This window comes from Athene noctua, chromosome 1, assembly GCF_965140245.1.
Source record: "Athene noctua chromosome 1, bAthNoc1.hap1.1, whole genome shotgun sequence".
Classification (NCBI taxonomy): domain Eukaryota; kingdom Metazoa; phylum Chordata; class Aves; order Strigiformes; family Strigidae; genus Athene; species Athene noctua.
Genome location: NC_134037.1, coordinates 117,482,351 through 117,501,857, shown reverse-complemented (window position 1 = coordinate 117,501,857; position 19,507 = coordinate 117,482,351). Strand labels below are relative to the sequence as shown.

General features: G+C 42.6%; 1 protein-coding gene across 2 annotated transcripts; it reads right to left on the bottom strand.

The window, feature by feature from the left end:
* Positions 1-524: 524 nt before the first annotated feature.
* Positions 525-18,009, bottom strand: APMAP (adipocyte plasma membrane associated protein). Of its 2 annotated transcripts, none has more exons than XM_074902422.1 (9): positions 17,866-18,009; positions 13,231-13,347; positions 10,267-10,382; positions 7,129-7,221; positions 5,028-5,144; positions 3,630-3,804; positions 3,056-3,190; positions 2,495-2,687; positions 525-1,446 (listed from the first exon to the last, which is right to left on the bottom strand). In XM_074902422.1, the coding sequence occupies exons 1-9, from the start codon at positions 17,955-17,957 to the stop codon at positions 1,237-1,239; spliced, it is 1,248 nt and encodes a 415-aa protein (XP_074758523.1). In that variant the 5' UTR covers positions 17,958-18,009; the 3' UTR covers positions 525-1,236. The 2 variants fall into 2 exon arrangements, with proteins under 2 accessions (XP_074758523.1, XP_074758614.1); XM_074902513.1 differs by having other exon boundaries at positions 3,630-3,729.
* Positions 18,010-19,507: the final 1,498 nt, after the last annotated feature.

Genomic DNA, 19,507 nt, shown 5'->3' with positions numbered 1-19,507 from the left:
CTGTTTTGTGTGGAAAATAGCATGGAGGCTTTAATAAAAAGAAAGGGGGGAGTTGTGGGTGCGTATGCAGGGTTGCTGAACTTTCCACACACACTGACAATGGAAAAGTACAACCAGCACTTGGGTCAGAAAATTAACGACGTCTAAAAACAAGAAGGCTGGAAGAAAAGAATGTGTTTGTTAAGGAAGAAACTGATAAAGAAGGGACTCTTTGGAACTGCAAAAGCAGGAACTTATCTATTGGCTGCGTGCGGGTAGCAACGTTTGTGGAAAGTACCAAGGGGAGGTATTTTTTGAAATAAGCATATGCAAGAGTAACATAAGATAGCAACAAGTATATAAGGGCTTGCCGCTATTTTTAGAATGCACAAGAGTATATAAGGGCTTGCTTGCTAATAAAGCTTGAGCTTGACTTCCAATCATATTGATTGTTGTCTTGTCTCTGGTGGCCTGCACAGGAATTCGTCCCCACAGAGGACATACTAGGAGTGACCCTTTCTAAACCTACTGGAACTAGTCTTCAATAACAGAAAATGTAACTTTTATTCAACATCTGACTACAATGCTATAAAGAAACACAGGAGTCCAAAGATAACGATCAAATTTGATTCTGGATGTTGATTAACAGTTAATTGTAATGTCTGATGTTGAGTACACAGGCTGGAATTGAAGAAACTCAAATGGTATAACTAGATTTCTAGGCATGTTCTGGATGTTGCTGCCTCTACCACAGCACCATGGTATGACATTAGAACATGCACTATAATCACTCCTAAACAGGAGGTTCTAAAACAGAAATAAACTCATGCAAGACATCCTCTTCAATCCAAATCATACACAATTAAATTCCATACATCACAAATCATTCCAGTGTAAGAAAACGTACAGTTGCATTAAAGGTGACAGATGATGTCTGTTTAAGACAACTCCAAACATGACTTGGTGTGGAAAAGCAATGGATTTTCTTTAAGGAGCACATAACTGTATGAAGATGCCCCACCATACTCCTCAGGTATTAATAATTATGCAAGCCAACTCCAAAGCAAGAGCAGTCAAACCAAGGAAAACAACAGGTACAGCAAGTTGTACATTTTCTTATGGCAAAAGAACAGTGCTACTGCATGATAACAGACTGGCTTTCACTTTTTGTCCTTGGTCACACACTGCCTCAAGCATACGCTTCCTTCATACCTCTGGAGTATTACAGGACAGTGGCACTTTATCATTGATGGACAGTTAAACATGCTGAAGATTAAGTCTGCAAAGAAACGGAGACTGGAAGGAGCCCAGGTAAAGATATCCATTGTGCTCATGTGCCTCACTAACATAAGCTACTATCATTCCATTGGGATCATGAAAGCTTCTTCTGTAGGATCCTGTCTCACTAAGCTCAACAACAAGGCTATATTTGGGCACAAACTTCATGACGGTTTCCTGACTCAGCAACTAAAAGAAAAAAGAAAAGAAAAAACAGAAAATTAACAACAAAAGATTTTGTTCTCCACAATTAGATCTGAGACACTTAAGAGTCAAAAGACCATTCCACACTCCTTGGAAAGAGCAGCTAAGAACACAAGCACACATTTTGAGTAAATACCATTACACAGGCTTAATACATTAACATCTGAAAAGCCAACTTCTTTTTTTTTTTTTTAAAAAAAAAAGACACCAGCAGCTCCAAGACTAGGCTGAAAGGATGCACACGCAGGAGACATCAGATTGTTCTGGTGCAGCTGGGGCCAAACAGCAGACCTCATGCTCTGCTCCCCATAGCATCAGCTTTTTAAGGCTCCTGCACTGCACCAGGAGACACAACACGTTTTACAACAGCACAGAGTTTAGCTGAAATGGCACTTCCAGCTGAAACCCTGCTTGTTGATTTTTTTGGGGGGGAATGGAAGTATTTTCAAGTCTTGTTTATTGTTTAAAAAGCACCATGCTATTTATCATCCTTTACAAAATACATTATTCTTGTTCAGTCTCATCCTCAAGGGAGCTGTGATGTAATCAGCAGACATACTGAATCAGAACAAAGTGTCACCTGGCAGCATACATAACAGACATATTGTCTCCCACAATGCCTAGTGTAGTCATTAGAACTGTCAGACTTCCCAGATGCTCCCTGAACACCTGGCAATAAGTAGTTTAGGCACTTTGGTTACAAAGGTGAAGTCTTCACATATCCAAATGTTGATCCTGTGTTGCTGCATGGCTAGAGCAGAGATAGTCTCTTTTTCTTTCCTGAGATCAAGATGGAAGGCAACCTAAAAAATGTGTACCTGATACTCACAGATGTAAACGTTAGTTTTACTACCTATGAATATATCAGGACTGTTCTACCTGGGGACAACCACAACAGTTTTAACCACAGCACTAAAAATTTTTTTAAATCTTCCTGTGAAGAGGAAGAAACAGAACAAACAAATTTTGTATCACTTCCATTCCTACGCTAAAGGCGATTTAAAAAAAAAAAAAAGTAATATTTGTTTTTTACCTTAAATATCATCCTTTTAATCCATGGTTTTTCAGACAAGAAATCCAACAAAGAAAATCCAGGATTGGGCCGGACAGCTGACATAGCTACCCAATATCCACCTGAGCTGCTTAACCTGATATTATCTGGAAGACCAGGCATATTCTCGACAAACATATCTGCTCCACCTTTCATCAGCCCAGACACGTAATACCTGAAAGTTATAGACAGTAGGATTAGGACATCTTAACGCAAACAGTCTAAGTAGTAAATAAAAAGTCACAAAAGGAATTCACTTAAAAAAATAAAAGCATTTTTCTTTTTCCTTCTTTTGGTACATGGAAATACAGAACAGCCACATTCTTCTCCTCAGAAAAAGTCAGCTTACTCCATTATGTTCAAGGAGCCCATGATGGAAAGATTATGCAGTCCAGATGTTTACAGTGAAAGAAACAATTGAGGAAGGCCACCTTCTTTGACATTGATAACTAGGTATGAATAGAGTGTAGGGTTTCTTCAACTCATTTATTCAAACAATCTCTAAACAGAGAACAGTAATAACTTCAACAAAGTCATACCCACCTCCTGATTCTAGCCATCGTTGTCTCCTGCACCAGGACAAAGTCTTCCGCAGGAGAAAGCTGGACACCATTGGGAAACCTCAGCCCCACCATTAAGACTTTGACTTCTTTTGTTACCATGTCATATTCAAGCAGGCTAAAAAGAAAGCATTACATTCTGAGTGAAGATAAATATTTACCCATCTTGGTTTCATTCTTCAGGCATTCTATGTTCTCTCACATGCATCTCACCTAACTTAAAATGACAGAATAGTCAGGAAGCATTTGTTTATGAACACAGGAGAAATACTAAGCTACTTCAGATTGGCGGCATTCATGAAGGATTTAGGCTGAACATAATGCTAATACCTTTGCTTTTAAAATAGATGTTCCATGCAATCCCTCTTGAAGGAAAAAAGAGGATTCTCACTTATTTTGCTGCAGGTCTCATTAGCAACATCCACACATTCTCTCACTCTCTCCTGGGCAGTGTAGTGGTTGCACAAGTGATTTATAAACAGAAAAAACTTGAAGACCACTGAAGTCCTACAACTGAGCTTACAATAAGTTAAATGCCTTGGGGAAGAGATACTTGCCGCCCATCATCTGTGCCTTCCATAATCAAGAATAAGTAGTCTCGTCTTTGCCATTTGCTACTGGAGTCAGTGAAGTAAATTTTCCTCCCATCCCGTGTCACTGAAAGATCATTCAAAAATGACAACTTCTGACCTTCAATTAGTGTTTTGGTTGACACAAGCATTTTCATTTCACCTGGTTACAAAAAGAAGGGGAGAAAAAAAAAAAAGACACACAAGACAAACCTCTGTCTTTCGTATGTCCTGCCTTGGAAATGAGTTAAATACTAACATGAAATTAGCAGGCAATTCACACTTTTTCCATTCATGCCTCTGTTAAGTAATAAGGTTTTAGGTTATAATGGAACAACTCAACACCAAACACGAATGACCAAGAGAAAATATTCTTCAGAAAAATGGAAACAGTAGATGATATTCCCTACTGGTAGGTGCCAGACTTTTCAGGTTTCTGAAGCTCATATGAAACTGAGTGCAAACTCAGATCCCAACCCTGTAGAAGGATGCAGGCAAACCAATCACTACTCCCTCTTTCCCTATAAATCTGTAGGAACAAAGAATGGTACTTTCTAAACATTAAAACATGAGCATGTTCAGAAACTGCTCTGCCACATATTACCAGGCAAATTAAGGTCAAATCTCTAAAAATTAACCAAAATCTATTGACGTCATTTCTGGGCATGGGCTTTGGTTTGTTTTTGTCATGACTGAGTTAAAACTGCAGCTGTCTGCCACCAAAAGCGGAGTCCTTGATCATATCCTCCCAGAGTCACACAGTCTGAGCCCTTCAGTTACATCTCACCTAGCATTTGGCTAGCCTCCTCCCCATCTGAAGTTAGAAAATGAACCCCACATGAAAGCAACTATTGCTCTCTGACAGCACAGCTCCTAAAACTGAGATCTGGCTCAGGGACATATAAGGAAGGGCATAATGCAACCATGTTCTCAGCAGGAACAAGTCTCTTGACCTTCAGCCACACCACAATACATCTTTCTTCACTTTCTATAGATTAAGGTTACAGGAAAGTTAAGGGCTCTTCACTACCACACAGTGAGATCAAGGCAAAAACAAAAGTACAGCAAACATGACAAAAAGTTTATGTAACAGCAGTATTTTTTTTCCTTTATGGAAACTGAAACTACTACACAGAGCTTTATTTATGGATCCTGAGGTCGTAATTTTGACAACCAAAAGCATATGTCACCAAAAGATAAGCCACTGGTAACTCTGCTCCAGATATAAATAGAGAGGAAGTGATTGCTACAAGAAAACAAACATCAGACAGCTCCAAATCACTTTACAAAGAAGGCAGGCATTGTTTTGCCTATGGTGTCTGGCAAAACTGCAAATTAAGCCCGGATTTGTCAGTAGAAGAGAACTTCTGAGCAGAAAAGCCATACCTGTACCAGGATTTACTTCATAGAGTCCATAATAAGCATCTGCCACAAAAAGGGTGTTATTTGGCCCCACTCTGATGCCAAGTGGTCTTCCACACATTGGCTCATCTTCACGGGTTCCTTAGGAAACAAATTTTAAAATGGTTTTCCAAATAGAAATAAATACAAGGCATTCAGGCTACCTATATAGGTCAGACTGTAGCTGAACAAAACTCTACAGCCAGCATCACACACATTCATCAAAGAAATGATTCTTACTTTCCTAGGTGTAAGTGAAACAGGTATCCCCATGTTTTCACCATTTTAGAGATAATCATATAATTTGCCAGGCTGGTAGCTAGCTAACAGCTGCCCCAAGTAGGGCTGAATATCAGAAAACTGGATTTAACTAAATGTTGCTTCTCAGAAAGAATGAGTTTTACTGGGGGGGTTTTCTTTTCTTTTTAAAATAAATAAATAAAAAGATATACACACATCTAGGAACTCTCTTTTTCTGGAAAGGTCCAATGAAATAGGCAGTTTCTCAAGACATAGACACTGAAAACTTCTATATGTGGAGGAAGGGGAATACTACAAATCTGAAAAATTTGTTTACTTGAGTTCTGAAGAACTCAGAACTTCAGAACATCTGTAGTTTGAAAGATTAGAAAGAGAAACTTCTGGAGAAGTTAGTCAGCTATAGCCTTTCCACTTTCCTCCCCAACCCAAGGAGGGCAAGACAGAAGTCTAGGCTCCCCACTACCTCTTTGGCCCCAAAGAAATAAGGGCAGCATAATCTTTCCACCTCTTCCAAGCTGTAAAAGTCCATTGCAAATGAGCAGTGGAAAGGTGATTCTTCACACCCATCCCAATCCACATTCATGCCTAAGCAGCAGATGGAAGTCTAGATTCCTCTCAACTAGCAGCAGACTTCATTGGCTGTCAGCACCAAGGCGGTCCTCCTACCTATTAGTCAGCAAAGACTGCTTCCAAATCAGTCCAGAGCCTGATCAACATCCACGTAAAATTACATAGGTAAAATGATGAACATGTCAATGTGAGCTCCCATAAAGACCACAACAACTCCTGCCCATAAATTCTGTCTCGCAACCGCCACAGGGCTAAAGAACCTCAACACTGTTACCGCAAACAAAACCACCCACAATCCCAACAGACACTGGCCAGGCTTCTCAGACTGCCCAAGCAGTACTGAGATGGCAAATGTTAAGCTTCCCCATAGGAATGGTTCTGTTAATAAACAAGCCACTGCCAGATTTTCTCACTCAGTTCGCAAATATCATTAAATGAAGAAAATAAGTGGTTCAGAAAGAAGTATGGAATTCAACAAGAAATAACTGCAATTTAGTGGTGAGAAAACAGAAATATTATGACCAGTACTAAAGCAGGTGCAGCCACCACAACTCCCCACAGTACTTACAAATAGAGAAAGGGAAATTAGTACAACAAAATGCAAGGCAAAATTCTGTGGATGGGGAAGGTGATATTTATTTTCAAAAATCTCTAAATAAGTTGATCTTTCCCACTCACACATCTGAGTTCATTCACTCACACTTGTTTAGGAGTCCTCAGATTTTATGGGGTGGCCCTTCACCTCAGGATCTTGCTGACTTCAGCTTCCATAAATATTAGGCCAGGTTGCTGCCCATTTTTTCCTTGTTTAGGAAACGTGCTTTTTCTAGATGGACTAACAGGAAAAGGAATGTTATTTGCGATGCACTTCAACCTCATCTTCCTCACAGTGTTAAGATCTGCAGGATCTTCTACCGACAAGTCATCCATGCTGCAGCCTTATGAGAGTGCAGGTGTTGTAGTCATGACATAGAAAACCTGCAATCCTAAATTTTACTCCTGAGAACAGTGTCCTTTGTTACCGAGAGCACTCATTCCCATTCTTTTGGCCCTTTGTTCTGCTGCTCCTTCCAGTACTTATATACATATTTCCACTCATACTTCATTCATACAAATAGATTATGATTTCTGTTACAAATCTTTACAGAGGAAGATAACCCCTTGCAAGAGCAATCCAGACAAAACACCAGTTTAATCAACACAAGCCCTGACCCAGACATTTTCAGATATACTATGTTCAGGAGCTGTAACTCACCACAAGGACCGTGGCCAATTCTGGCTATTGTTTGTATTTCCCCATCTTCAATTTTGATAATCTTCCCATCAGCTGTTCCAGTAAATAGCACATCTGCAAAAACAACTGGTGTGATTAGCTTGATCACAAAATTGTAGTAGCAAACTTCTTTCTGCATGATCCTTCTACTAGCATGTAGTAGCATTTGTGTTTAAGATAGTCATCTTCAGTCATAGCAAAAGAATAAAGAGGGAAGGGGAAAGATGAAGGCAGTAAGAGTATTTGGTTAGACTTCTTCCAACTCAAAAAGAAGAGGAAGGATTTAAGCCTTAGGAGTTATGAATATGGGACCCATACATGATCCAAATCCTTGGTTAAAGGTAACAACTTAATGGCTAGCCACTGAATTGATCCCTCTGGGCAAATTTCTACATCATAAAATGTGATCAGGCACTGCATCCATCTTACCACTCTTCAACAAGGGACTGACAAATTAATTCTGAGACGGTCCACGTAGGTGCTGGACACCTGCCAATGCTCATACTGTATCAGTTCTGGAGAAGGATTACAAAAACTATAGCAATTGAACAAACCCCCAAAGCATTGCCAAATTACTGTATGCATGCCAAGCCATGTGATAGCATAAGACAGATTCACTGAATACAGACAACACAAACTTTTCCATACAAGCAAATTAAAGTGAAAGACCACTTGATTAGTATAGCACATTTCCTGGACTTTTCCATCTCCATTTTAACTTTTTTAAGTTTGCTAATTACACTTTTAAAAGTAAGATGACTTCAACATTTATTCATACAAAACTTATTCCCAGTCAGGTTGATTATTTCACCCATAGGCCAGTTGTTTCTTGCAGGAAGGTTTCCTTAAAGAGTTTCCAATAAGACTGACAAAACTAGGTAACAGAAAAGAATCAGTGGCTTCAGGTAATCACTTTAGTACATTGTTAACAGAGATAGGTAGAAAAAGCATGATCTGAGGAAGGAATTTACAGTAGTTTCTTGCAGGGTAAAATAACTTTAAAAAATATTTTACTAAGTTATTAGAAGATACAGCAGAAGAAAAATAAATTATAAGTCTATTGAGCACCTCTTGTATTGAAGAATGTTTCAGTAAGGGCCTTGCTTGCAACTCTCACACTCCTCCCTTTTCACATTAAAACAGTCAAGGACTCATGTCAAGCATAGTTTCTAGCCTCACCCCTCTTCCAAAGACAAAGGAAGCAACCCCTGCACAAAGCTGTTTTCCACATAAGTGGGTGTCATGCCATTAAAAGTCTAGCCACCTCATTAAGAAACTGCTCAGTGGTTGTGGGTGCGTATGCCGGGTCACAAACCTTCTGCGTCACTGACAATGTAAAAGTATCATCAGCATTCGGGTTAGAAGATTAACGATGTCTAAATTAATGACACACTTGTGTTAGAAGACTAACGGCATCTAGATTAACAATGGCTAAAAGCAAAAAAAAATTGTGCTTGTTAGGGAAGAAACAGATAAGAAGGGATTCTTCAAAATAACTGAAGTGCTAAGGCTTGGACAACCGTTCCAAGCCAGAGTTGACCTATAGATGAATCCTGTATGTTTTATAACTGAAAACCATTGCGCTAGTAGGTATTGTACTAAGTTATAACAACCCACTTATGCTGATGTAAAAAAGTGCTAAAGCATTGAAATACTGAAGACTGAACAGGCCCCAAGTCGAAACTGCTACCTTAGTAGGTAATCACTAACAAAGTATTTAAACTCGCTAGTGAAAGATGCAGCTTAGACAAAATAGAATCAGGAGTGAGAAGAGAATGTATCCAACTTCCCTTGTTTAGCCTTGTTCAAGGCTGAGAACCCAGGTATTTGGCCTTGTTAGAAACTCCCTTGGTTTTCCTCCCCCAGCCCTGGCCAGGCTCTGGGGGAATCTAATGTAAGACTGAAACCAGATATTTCCGCTCAAAACAAAGGTGCCAGCTATTCTGGCTTGCTGATTTGGGGGTGTATAAGGCTGGACCCGCTCACAGCGACTTTGGACGCCTCAGCTACGGGTGGACGCACCGCGTAGGATTTCCCCCTTGCCGGGACGGGCTCTCCAAACCCTCGCTGTAACCGGGGCTGCCCAGCATCTGCGGGTCTCGATGATGGTAACGTGTGCAAGTGGTGATAGATCTTTCTTAAATCTCTATTCTCTCTCTCATGTAGTAATGGTTTGATGCATTACCCTGTTTTTTCCTGTTTGCTGCTTTAAGTGCACTATTCTGCTTTCTCTTACTGCATGTTTTCTGTATTACACTGTTACATTGGTTATCACCAGTAAAATACGCCTACTCTTTTCACTCTGGTGTCTGAGTTTAATTGGTATCCTTAATCAGCAAAACAATAACAAAGCAGAAACTTATCTATGGGCTGTGCATGGTTAGTAGTCCTTGTCGAAAGTGCTGAGAGGAACTAGGTTTTGAAATGAGCACGCGCAAGAGCAACACATGGATTTGCTGTTATTTTTAGAATGTATAAGAATATACAAGGACTTGTTTTTCTGATAAACTTTGGAGCTTGACTGTTAACCATATTGTTGTGTGTCTTGTCTCACAACCTCATCCTGCAAAAAGGGTTTCCTGCTACAAGTGGTGGCATGGGTTTGTGACCCGGGGAGAACACACATACCAGAAGTATAGGATGACACCTGTAATGGATGCAAGAGAAGTAAAATGTAAATATGCTATTTATCAATTGAGATTTTTTTTCTCTCATATAAAGGAAAATTAACACCACAAAACTCGGCTCCCTCGGAGGCAATGAGCATTAAAAGAGTAAATAGTACCCTGTAAATATTAATTCCAGTTAAGAGCTAGACAGATAAAAATGGGCCTACTTCCTCCAAAAATAAGTAGCCCCCACTACATTGCTGATGCTTCCAGTCCTGAAAGACAGGGATTTTTAACCTGGCAACAAGATTTATTTTATACTAGGGAAAGAGGAGAAAAGCAGTATATAGCAGCCAGGTTTTGCTGCATAACACAATTATTTTTTAAAAAACCTTCACATTCAAAGTAACTTCCAGATTTGTTATCTAAGAGCTGTATTTCTGAACAAACCTTTATCAATGGAGCAACACTTAAAGACCCTTCTTCAAAAGCTTATTTTGTCAGTGCTTACCCCCAATATTGACAATGGACTCTGGTCCAACCAGCTCATTTTCCCATAACCGCTCAGCTTTTCGCAACTTGATATTGGGCTCTAGCACACCCATCAGGAGAGGAGGTTCCTTCAAACTGCAAAACAGAACACAGGCCTCATGATCTGCACAGATATGCAAACATTCTTGAGCAACATATTGGATCATTTTCTCCTAGTTTGCCAACTCCTGCAAACCTGACCTATGCCTTACATACAGTGTTATTTCAAAAAAAGAAAACACAGCTGACAAGCTGAAAAATCAACTCTGGTTCATCAAGGATCATAATTTTCTGGTTCTGATGACCAGAAAAGTTGCAGTTATGTGTTCCCAAGATGTCTCTGGAAATGTGTACAGCTTCAAGTCTAACAGCATGTTCCCAGTTCATCTATCTTACACAAAGGCAAAGGATTTCTGCATTGCCACAAAACAAAAGAACAACTGCTTTCTTATTCAGCTGAGTTGTTTGTACCAGAATATTTTTCCTAAGTAGATATATGCAAATTCCTAAGCAAAAAGGTTTTAAAACTTAAAAGCCTGACATTTTACAATACACAGATATCTGACACTGTATAGCATTTTCATCAGGGAGAAAAAATAATTTTTAATTTCTGAAATAAGTGTTCCCATAGTTTGAGCACTACACATACTTTTGTACTGTACTGAAACATATATTCTCATTTGTGATTTGAATGCATTCCCACAGAGAAAGACCAACTCTGACATAAACTTAAATGGTATTGAACTGATACCTAAAAATGACAAAATAAGGTCAAATCTTTCAAGTCCTTATTCACATAAATAGTCAGGTTCAAGCCAACCAGACTTCTGGCTCACAAACACAAATATGTTTAACACACATAAGCCACCTCAGACTTCATGAGTTAAGGATTTAAAGTAATTACTAAAAGCTGCCCAGGGTGGTAAACTCCTTAAATGCTTATTCACAAGATTATGCTAAAGCTCCCCTAGGCCAAGTTTTGAGATTTTTTTTTTTTTTTAAATATAACTGCTTATGTGACCAGAAGTAAATGCCTTCCACTTGTAGAATCTTAAAAAGATGAGGTTTGACTTCAAAATTTGTCCAGGTTCCCAGGATCCAGGACCAAGCACATTGCAACTCTACTGCTCATATAGTGAAAACCGTTACAATTTCTAGAGCTTCAGTGACTGGGGGAAAAAAGTCAACCGAAATTGCAAACAATAAAAGCCATGACAATTGAGAAAAACAGGTTCACAACACAAATAATTCAGGAGAGAAAAATACATACTTTTATCTGTCTAGTTACAGGGAGCAAACTTCCCTTTAAGTGTGTATTACTGCAGTGGCAAAACCACCTGAATTACTAGCTCCTGTCCATGAAAGATTTACAACACGGTTGTCTCCACAGTGCTAACACAAATTTGTTTTCCCTCCCTTCTTCCAAGCATTAGAGAGTTTCAGATAAGGATAACAGACTTCAGATAAGGAACTCATTTGCTGGGAACTTTAGACAGTTGTGTTTGCAAGCAGAAAATCCTCCCTGGGAACAATATTATCCAAGACAGGCTCATAAAGAAAGAACTTGAAATAAACCAGAGTTGCAGGAATTCCAGATGGGGTTTCACAGATCATATCTGCTTTCTTCTCCCCTCTCTTATTCCTCATTATTCCCAGCAGCTTACAGGAATAACATCACTGTTGGCAAACAAGGTTTTGCATGTTCTTTCACTGAAGGGATTGATTCAGACAGCATCTACCTCCTTGAACTTTTTCAAAACATTTCACAAACATCTCACAGAATCATTCTATCTATTGTACAAGACTTCTGGCAGTGAAGCTAAGCAACTAATTAAGAATGTACAGCAGTATAAGCCAGTGATTTAGGCAGAAAGAATAGCTCTCCCAGTCTTGTAAAAGGAACTTAAAGACAGACATGTAAGCATGCTGAATACCGTTACCCTGATTTAGACAAGGACTAACAGGAAAAACATTATAGACATATCCTATTGGTTTTCAGAATTGCTGTTCAACTGCAGTGTATTTCAGTCAACTGGGCCTTATTAAATGCAACCACAGTAGAAAGCATTTGATTATGATTTGCAATGAGCAGCTTCTGTCTAAGAGCCTATTGGCAATACTTGTAAGTACTACCCTATCACATTAACAGTTTCTTTCAACTCTAGAGATATTTACCGTGTTGTTCCTTTTCATCAGGAAGTTATCAAGTTGATCACAAATACTGAGAAGACTGAGCATTTTCACTTACTTCAAAATGCCATGAGCACTAAAGAGCCTGACTCCACTCTATGCCAGCGGTCAAAGCATTTCACACACAACTTCTCCCAACACAGGTCACATTTTCTCACCTAGCTGATTCACTGTTACACTACACATTTGATACCGACCTCGATTCAGATGTTTTTGAATTCAGACAGGGCAGAATTCACCTAGTTATGCTGCTGTATGAGATCTGCATTTAACTATAACATCACTATATGGTTCTGCTGGTACAAAGCACCAAATCAACCCAATCAGATATTCCATTTCAATTTCCATCCTCAGATAAACAGTCTCTTTGACAGAACAAGGGTACAGCTTGGTCCTTCGTGAAAATGCCGTTCTTGTCTCGCAGAAGGCAAGAGCGCACAGAAGTAATTACAAGCTCCACTGACAGCTTGGACAGCATTTTCTAGATTAATGATCAAAGAAAGCAATTCAGCTCCTTCAATGATCAGTAGTGACAAATAACTGCACAAGGGGCTCAGAAACAGACTGGGTATGCAAAGCAAGCCATGACAATGGATAATACTGCAATAACTCCCCAATTTCTTAGTCCAGTTAGAACCACTTTACACAGCTGACTCTTGTTTGCTGAAAAAAAAAGAAAAACAAACAACAAACAGAACACATAAAAGAAGTTATACTTCCGTAACACTTATTTCAAAACAAAGCAGCAATTTACCTTATAGGCTGAGGGTCTATAGGACAATCCAGTAGAACAGTTACTCCAAGCAGGGGCACAACTACAGACGCAGCCAACGTCAAGAAGGTAACACGGAACACCTTGCTGCTGTAAGTACTGAGAAAACCAGAAAAGAAATAGAATTAACATCATAAGCTGGTTTAAGATACAATAGTCTAAAGGTTCTTTAACAGCATATTTTCTTCACAAAAGGAATCAGAAATGCTTTTACACAACCACCATCCTGAACGACCTTTAAGGGTCCATGCTAAACTCTTTAGGATAAGAGAAAGGGATGTTTATCCAGTCTCAGTATACTGGCATCATACGAAGCAGAGTATTCTCATGTAGGGGTTTCATGCATGCTACAAGTTACAGCTGACTGAAAAAAACCCACCACCCACCCAAGAATTGGGGGGTGGGGGGTGATGTTGTTTGGTTGAGGTTTTTTTAACCTCATCTGGCAATGGTTTCCATCCCAGCACAAATTTTGGATGAAAAATTCATTAAAAAAACAAACAGAGGAAGTTAAATGAATGCTTCCTTAACTTAGTGAACATTGGTTTGAAACTCAAGCCCCAGAACACAGAAGAAATTAAGTATCTTCCATTTACCCATCAAAACACACAACAAAAAATTAAAAACTGTTCTTCCACAGGAGAAAAACAGGTTTTGTTCGGAACAAGTTTAGAGGCATCAATCAGGCATTTACAGAGGAAAGCACAGAGCTACGCTCCACAAATCCTAGCCTTGGCCTGGAAAAGCAGTTCTCACAATTTTAGCTACTCTGAACCGTTTACTGACACAGTCAGCCAGTCTCCTTGTATCAATTAAATAAAGGCAAATGGTGCCTGATGGTTCTCCGTTAACCCTTAGACCACTTCCACTGTTTTGTCCTTCATTAGCCAATCATTCACAGACAGTAGAAAATATGAACTACTGCCCAGAGCACAAATATCACAACCAAGGAGCTAGTGACATGTACTTGCAGTACTCGTATCAGCATCAAGGTAGCCTTTGGGATTATCAGATGGAACAGCAAGGACAGAACTGGGTCTGGATTTGGCCACTGCTTGCATGTGCAGAAGTTGGAATATTCATAATCCATCACAGCTCCTTCCTGATGGCACAGCTGCTGTCAGCCCCCCTCTTCTGGCAGCAGACACAGGTGGTTAGGATGGAGACCTGCCCCAGTTTCCCCAGCTCTACATGGTACCCAGCAGGCCATCACAAGCCACCATGCAAATCACCAGGCTATGCCAAGGTGGCTGCTACAAGGATGCTGAGAGCCTGCCATGACAAGAGATGCTGCTGCTAGCCCAAAGCCACAGGCAGTTCAGCCTGCTCCAAGAAGTGTTTTTAGCACTGTTGGTCACCAAACTCTCTCCAGCTCCCCCAAGGCACTTGCCACTTGAGCCTACTTCCTTTCCACCTGCATGATGCAGAAGCCATGTAAAAACTTTGTCCTTAAGAGACTGCTTGCTACAGCAACCCATACCCTGACCTCAACAACAGGAAACAGCACTGGCAAAAACTGGCTAAGCAGAACCAAGACAGTCTTGTGGCACGCAACTTCCTTAGGAACACTGGATGCTCCTGCCATCCTACAACCCCCCAGTTTGATTTGTGCATACTTAGGCCTCTTGGAACACCAGCAGAGAGAGTGCATGATGCAAGACTCAGCGCCTGATCGTTTCCACAATGGCAACTCCTCCCTATGATAACATGAGAGAAGATAGGGCCGAGACTTATATGCTTAAATGCTCAGGTTTTGCATTGCTGCGTATGCAGCCACCACGCTTGGAAGACTCAACTGCACAGGACATCGCTAGATCCCAGGGTAGCAAACTCTCTCTCCCACTTCTTTTCCTTTCTTTCTCCCTTTCTTTCCTTTCCTTTTAGTAACCTCAGGCACGAAGGGCAATTGCTTTGCTTTATTGCCAGAAAATTAACTCCTCAGGTGACTCAAAGGTGTAATCAATAAACTGTTATTAAGTTTGACCATTTGGTGTCATTTAACCTTAATTCACCCCAAGGTATCAGCTAAAGAACCTCTTGTTAGTCCCCTCCTCTGTGGTCAGGGCACAACACATGCCCAAGTATTCCTGCTGTCAGCTATATTAAAAAATAGATTATATTTCTCACACTTAAGAGCACAGCATTCCCATCATGAACTTCAGCACTGTTACAGAACTAAGCCTGTTTCCATCTGAGCTGGATCAGGCTGGGAACCTGCTTTAAACAAGCTTTCTCATCTGCACTGACCTCTTTGTATTTCCTAAGAGCCAGACTGACCTTGTAATTAATTAGAAGAATTCAAGACTTGCTGCTCTAACAGTAGATGTCTCAAGGAAACAACAACCTCCCAGTCTGTTTCCCCTTGGATTTGGAATCGAGAGCGGGTGGTAGAGATACGAGGCAATCCCTAAGTTTACACAAAGACTTCAGCTGTCAGCCTTGTCTTTCCACTGTCCTTCAAAAGATGAAGGTTCAATACTATAAGATTAAGAGTACTGTCAGCAGACACCTCAGCATCTTTGTGACAGCTGAGAACAGCTCACACAAAAGGAAGACAACAAAGATGAATGGGAGCTCATCTGCCAAAGCCAACTTAATTAAAGCTCCTGAAAGCATTATTTAAGTAAAGGTCATATTTCTGATCCTCATTCAAACTTGTAAGGCATTGACAATAAAGGAAAAAGGCATGAATAACGACACAACAAGCAAACATGCTTTAAGCCTTCAAACTACAACCTCTTTTAGACATCATTGAAACCACAGGAATTTAAATAAAACCCCAAAACTAAAAAAAAAATATAAAGAGTCAGCTGCTCAGGATCCTTATAAAGGTAAACAAAACAAAACGTACTTAATATAGAATACTGACAACTGCAAGTTACTGACTGGTCACTGGAAAAAAAATCACTGAAGTAATGGTTCACCAACACTAATAAGCAAAACAGAAATCCTTAGCTAATTGTGTCTCTGATAATTAATCCTACATGGATTCCAGCCACAAATCTCAATAATGCAACTTACCAGGACTCGCTCAACAATAACAGCAATTTAGTTGTCACTAAGAACTAAAAAGAGAAGACATTGCACCAGCTCCTGAGGACAGTTGGTAGGCTGGCAAGATGATACTATAGATCACTGTAGGCAGGAGTCTGGGCTGCCTCATCCTCTTGGCAGAGGAACTACTGGGGTGCCAGAGGAGAAACTCAACAAGAGTTTCTGCCACACCTCCCAGTCATTAAAAGGGCAGCCTCCAGAATTTCTTCAGCTGGTTTCACGCTGTACAGTCTCATGAGAACAGGACCTGTGGATACTCTAGATCACTGCTGGAGCCCTAGAAATTCAACAGATTTAAGCAAAGTTACCAAAAGAGGCTGAAGCCAGGAAGGAGAGTCTCTCAAACTAAGAGATGCTGATGCTGTCCTTCAAAAACAGGGGCTATGCATGCAAGTCACTGTACAGTCTTTCATTCTGATGACCCTGAAGGGTAGAGGTAAGAATCTGCAAGGTACTCAAATCTGAAGAGACATAATCGATGGTGAACCTAAGTATAACAAGTCATCAATTACTTTATTCAGTGGAAGGCAAAGCAAACACCACGACTTTCTTATTGCAGCTATTGCCTTTAGTTAGTGATTTTAAAAATAAAATTCCTAAACAGGAAACTGTAAATGGAATCTTCTTTAACTTAGACACAAACAAATGGACTGTTTGTAAGGTTATTTTATCTCAGGCACATATAGACTCATCTTTAAACTGCAAATTACTCTTTAAGCTATTGCCAAATATAAACAGACTAAGCAGAGTTATACAGGACTTAATCACACCCATAATAAATCTGTGCAAGCCACAGTGGGATAACTGCTGTTTCTTGACTAGCAAAAGATAAATAGTACTTAAACAGAACCACCGGGGAAAACAAACAAGCAAAGAAACAAACCAACCAACCAAAAAATACGGCCACAAATTACACCACCTTCGTTCAAAGCTCTTCCTGCATCTCGGCAGAAGCAGACGTGCAGGCCCTGCCTCAAACCCTCCTCCCTCTGTCAGCCACCTCCAGCAAAAGGAAGAGAAGCACCCCCTGCGGAGCCGGGGTGCTGGGAGGCCGGGGGTACCCACACGCTGACACCCACGGGTGCCCCAGCATCAGCCTGTGCCATCAACTAAGAGGGGGGAACCGAGGCCTCGCTCCCCACGTCCGCGGCCCAGCCCCTCCCAGCCCCTCTCGCCCAGGACAGCCTCTCCAAGGGCGCTCTGGCTCAGGTCAGGGCCTCCCTCAGCCGGGTCAGGCTGGGCCGCTGGAGCCCTCCCCTCCCAGCACACTTCCCAGCCACATTTCCCTCAGGCCGGGCCCGACCACCTCGCTACAGCCTCAGGAAGAGGTCGGACCCCACACCCCCCAACCACAACCCCTTCCCGCCGCCTCGGCTCCCTGGCCAGCCCGGGCCCTCCCGTCGGGTCGAGCCGAATTCGCACTCGCACGGGCCAGGCCCGGGCTCTCAGCGCCCCCCCTCCCACCTCAGCCCGGCCCTCCTCTCCGCTCGGGCTAGGCCTGCCCCACGGTCCCGGCAGGCCTATCCTCCCTCCCCGCCACGGAGGGACCGCGCCGGCTCCCACCTGCCCTCCTTGGCCTCCTGCGCTGAGCTGTCCTCGGTGATGACCTGCGGGCGGACCGGCCGGCGCTGCCGCAGACCCTCCGCCTCATTCATGCTGCCGCCGTCGCCGCCACCGCTGTCGCTGTCGCCGCCGCCGCTGCCGCGCACCGGCGGCCCCGGCCCCGGCCCCGCCCTCTCCACACACCCCCAAGGAGCCACCCCGAGCCCCCGCCCCCATGGGCATCAAGTCCCGCCCCCGCTCTCTCCTCCGGCGGGAGCCGCCTCCCCGCCGCGGCAGGCGTGAGGTTGAGGGCGCTCAGCTGCTTCGGCCGCCGGGAAGGACGTGCTAGTAGCTGTCCTGCCGCCACCGGGGTCCCAGCGAGCTCCACCGCTGCCTCCCGGGCTGCCTGGGGGCCTCAGGGCAGGGCCGGTGCCGCAACCGTCCGTCCGTCCGCCGGGCGCCGTGTGCGCACGGCGCGCCCACGCCCGCAAGATGGCGCCAGGAAACCGCGAGGGAGGCAGAGGATGATTTTTCCCCGGAGGGGCGGGGGAAATGATCTCTCGGGGGACGGAGAGGCCGCCGGGAAGGGCTCTGGGGCGCGGAAGGCAAATTCCTCGCTGGCTCCCGGAGCCGCCTACGGGAGTGGGAGCTGGCAGAGTTGCCTGTCCCTCTCAACAGCTTGTGCGCCCGCAGGATGACCTAACCCAGGTACGAAGGGTCAGCCCGCGGGCTCCCAGAACATCACCTTTGCTCCTCTCTTGGTCTTTTGGGTAACACACTACTGAGATTTTTTTCTGGCTTCTTTGCCTTGCTCAGGAGCAACAGCATTACGTAGGCAGGACCCTGGTTGCCAGTGTAAAATCAGACCCGCCGCTATGTCAACACTGAAAAATAAGAACGTTCAGCAAGGGCAGCTCGATAGGCAAGGGCTGAAGCTGGGGGTTGCTCCAGCTGCGTGATGCCAAGGAATGGGAAAAGCTATTTGGCATCACGCCCAATAACAAAATGTGTGGGTTTTCCACTGAGAGGGGCTGTGGCAAGGAAAGGGGTGCAGCAGCGGCACAGGGGGCTTTTCTCTCTGTTCAGGTTGAATTGAAGCAGCAAGCCCAGCAGCTGCCTGAGAGCTTAGCAGCACTGTTCCCTAAAGGCACCAGCTTTCCTGAATAACCATCTCACCTCTGGACCTTGTGAGTAGTGCTCCAAAATGTCTCTTCCCAACTCTGCCATGAAGCTACTGTTGTTCCTGGGGGTGTAGAGGAGTAAAATGGCATCCCCAAGTTCCAGGAGGTAGAAAAATAAAGTTGAGTCTTCTGCGTGCCAGGTGCAGGATGAGCACTAAAAAGCATCGTGTTTCCACTCTCCCAGCTTTAACACACCAAAATGCTAAAGTAAGCTCTGTCACTGCAGATGTAGGGAGTCCAGGCAGATATTATACACACTAGCCAGAGAGGAATAGAAGCAAGAGTGAAAAAGCTGCTCTGTCAGATCATTCATTGCCAATGTTTGTAGGCTGGTAATTTTGCATAGCCGTGACCATTTCCACCCCATAAGGTGGTTATGTCCTCAAATCCTTCTATCCATGACAAAGCAGGGCTCGACTCACTGGCATGAACAAGATGCTGTGTCTAGACTAAGCCAGAAGACAATTCCCTGTCCGGAATTG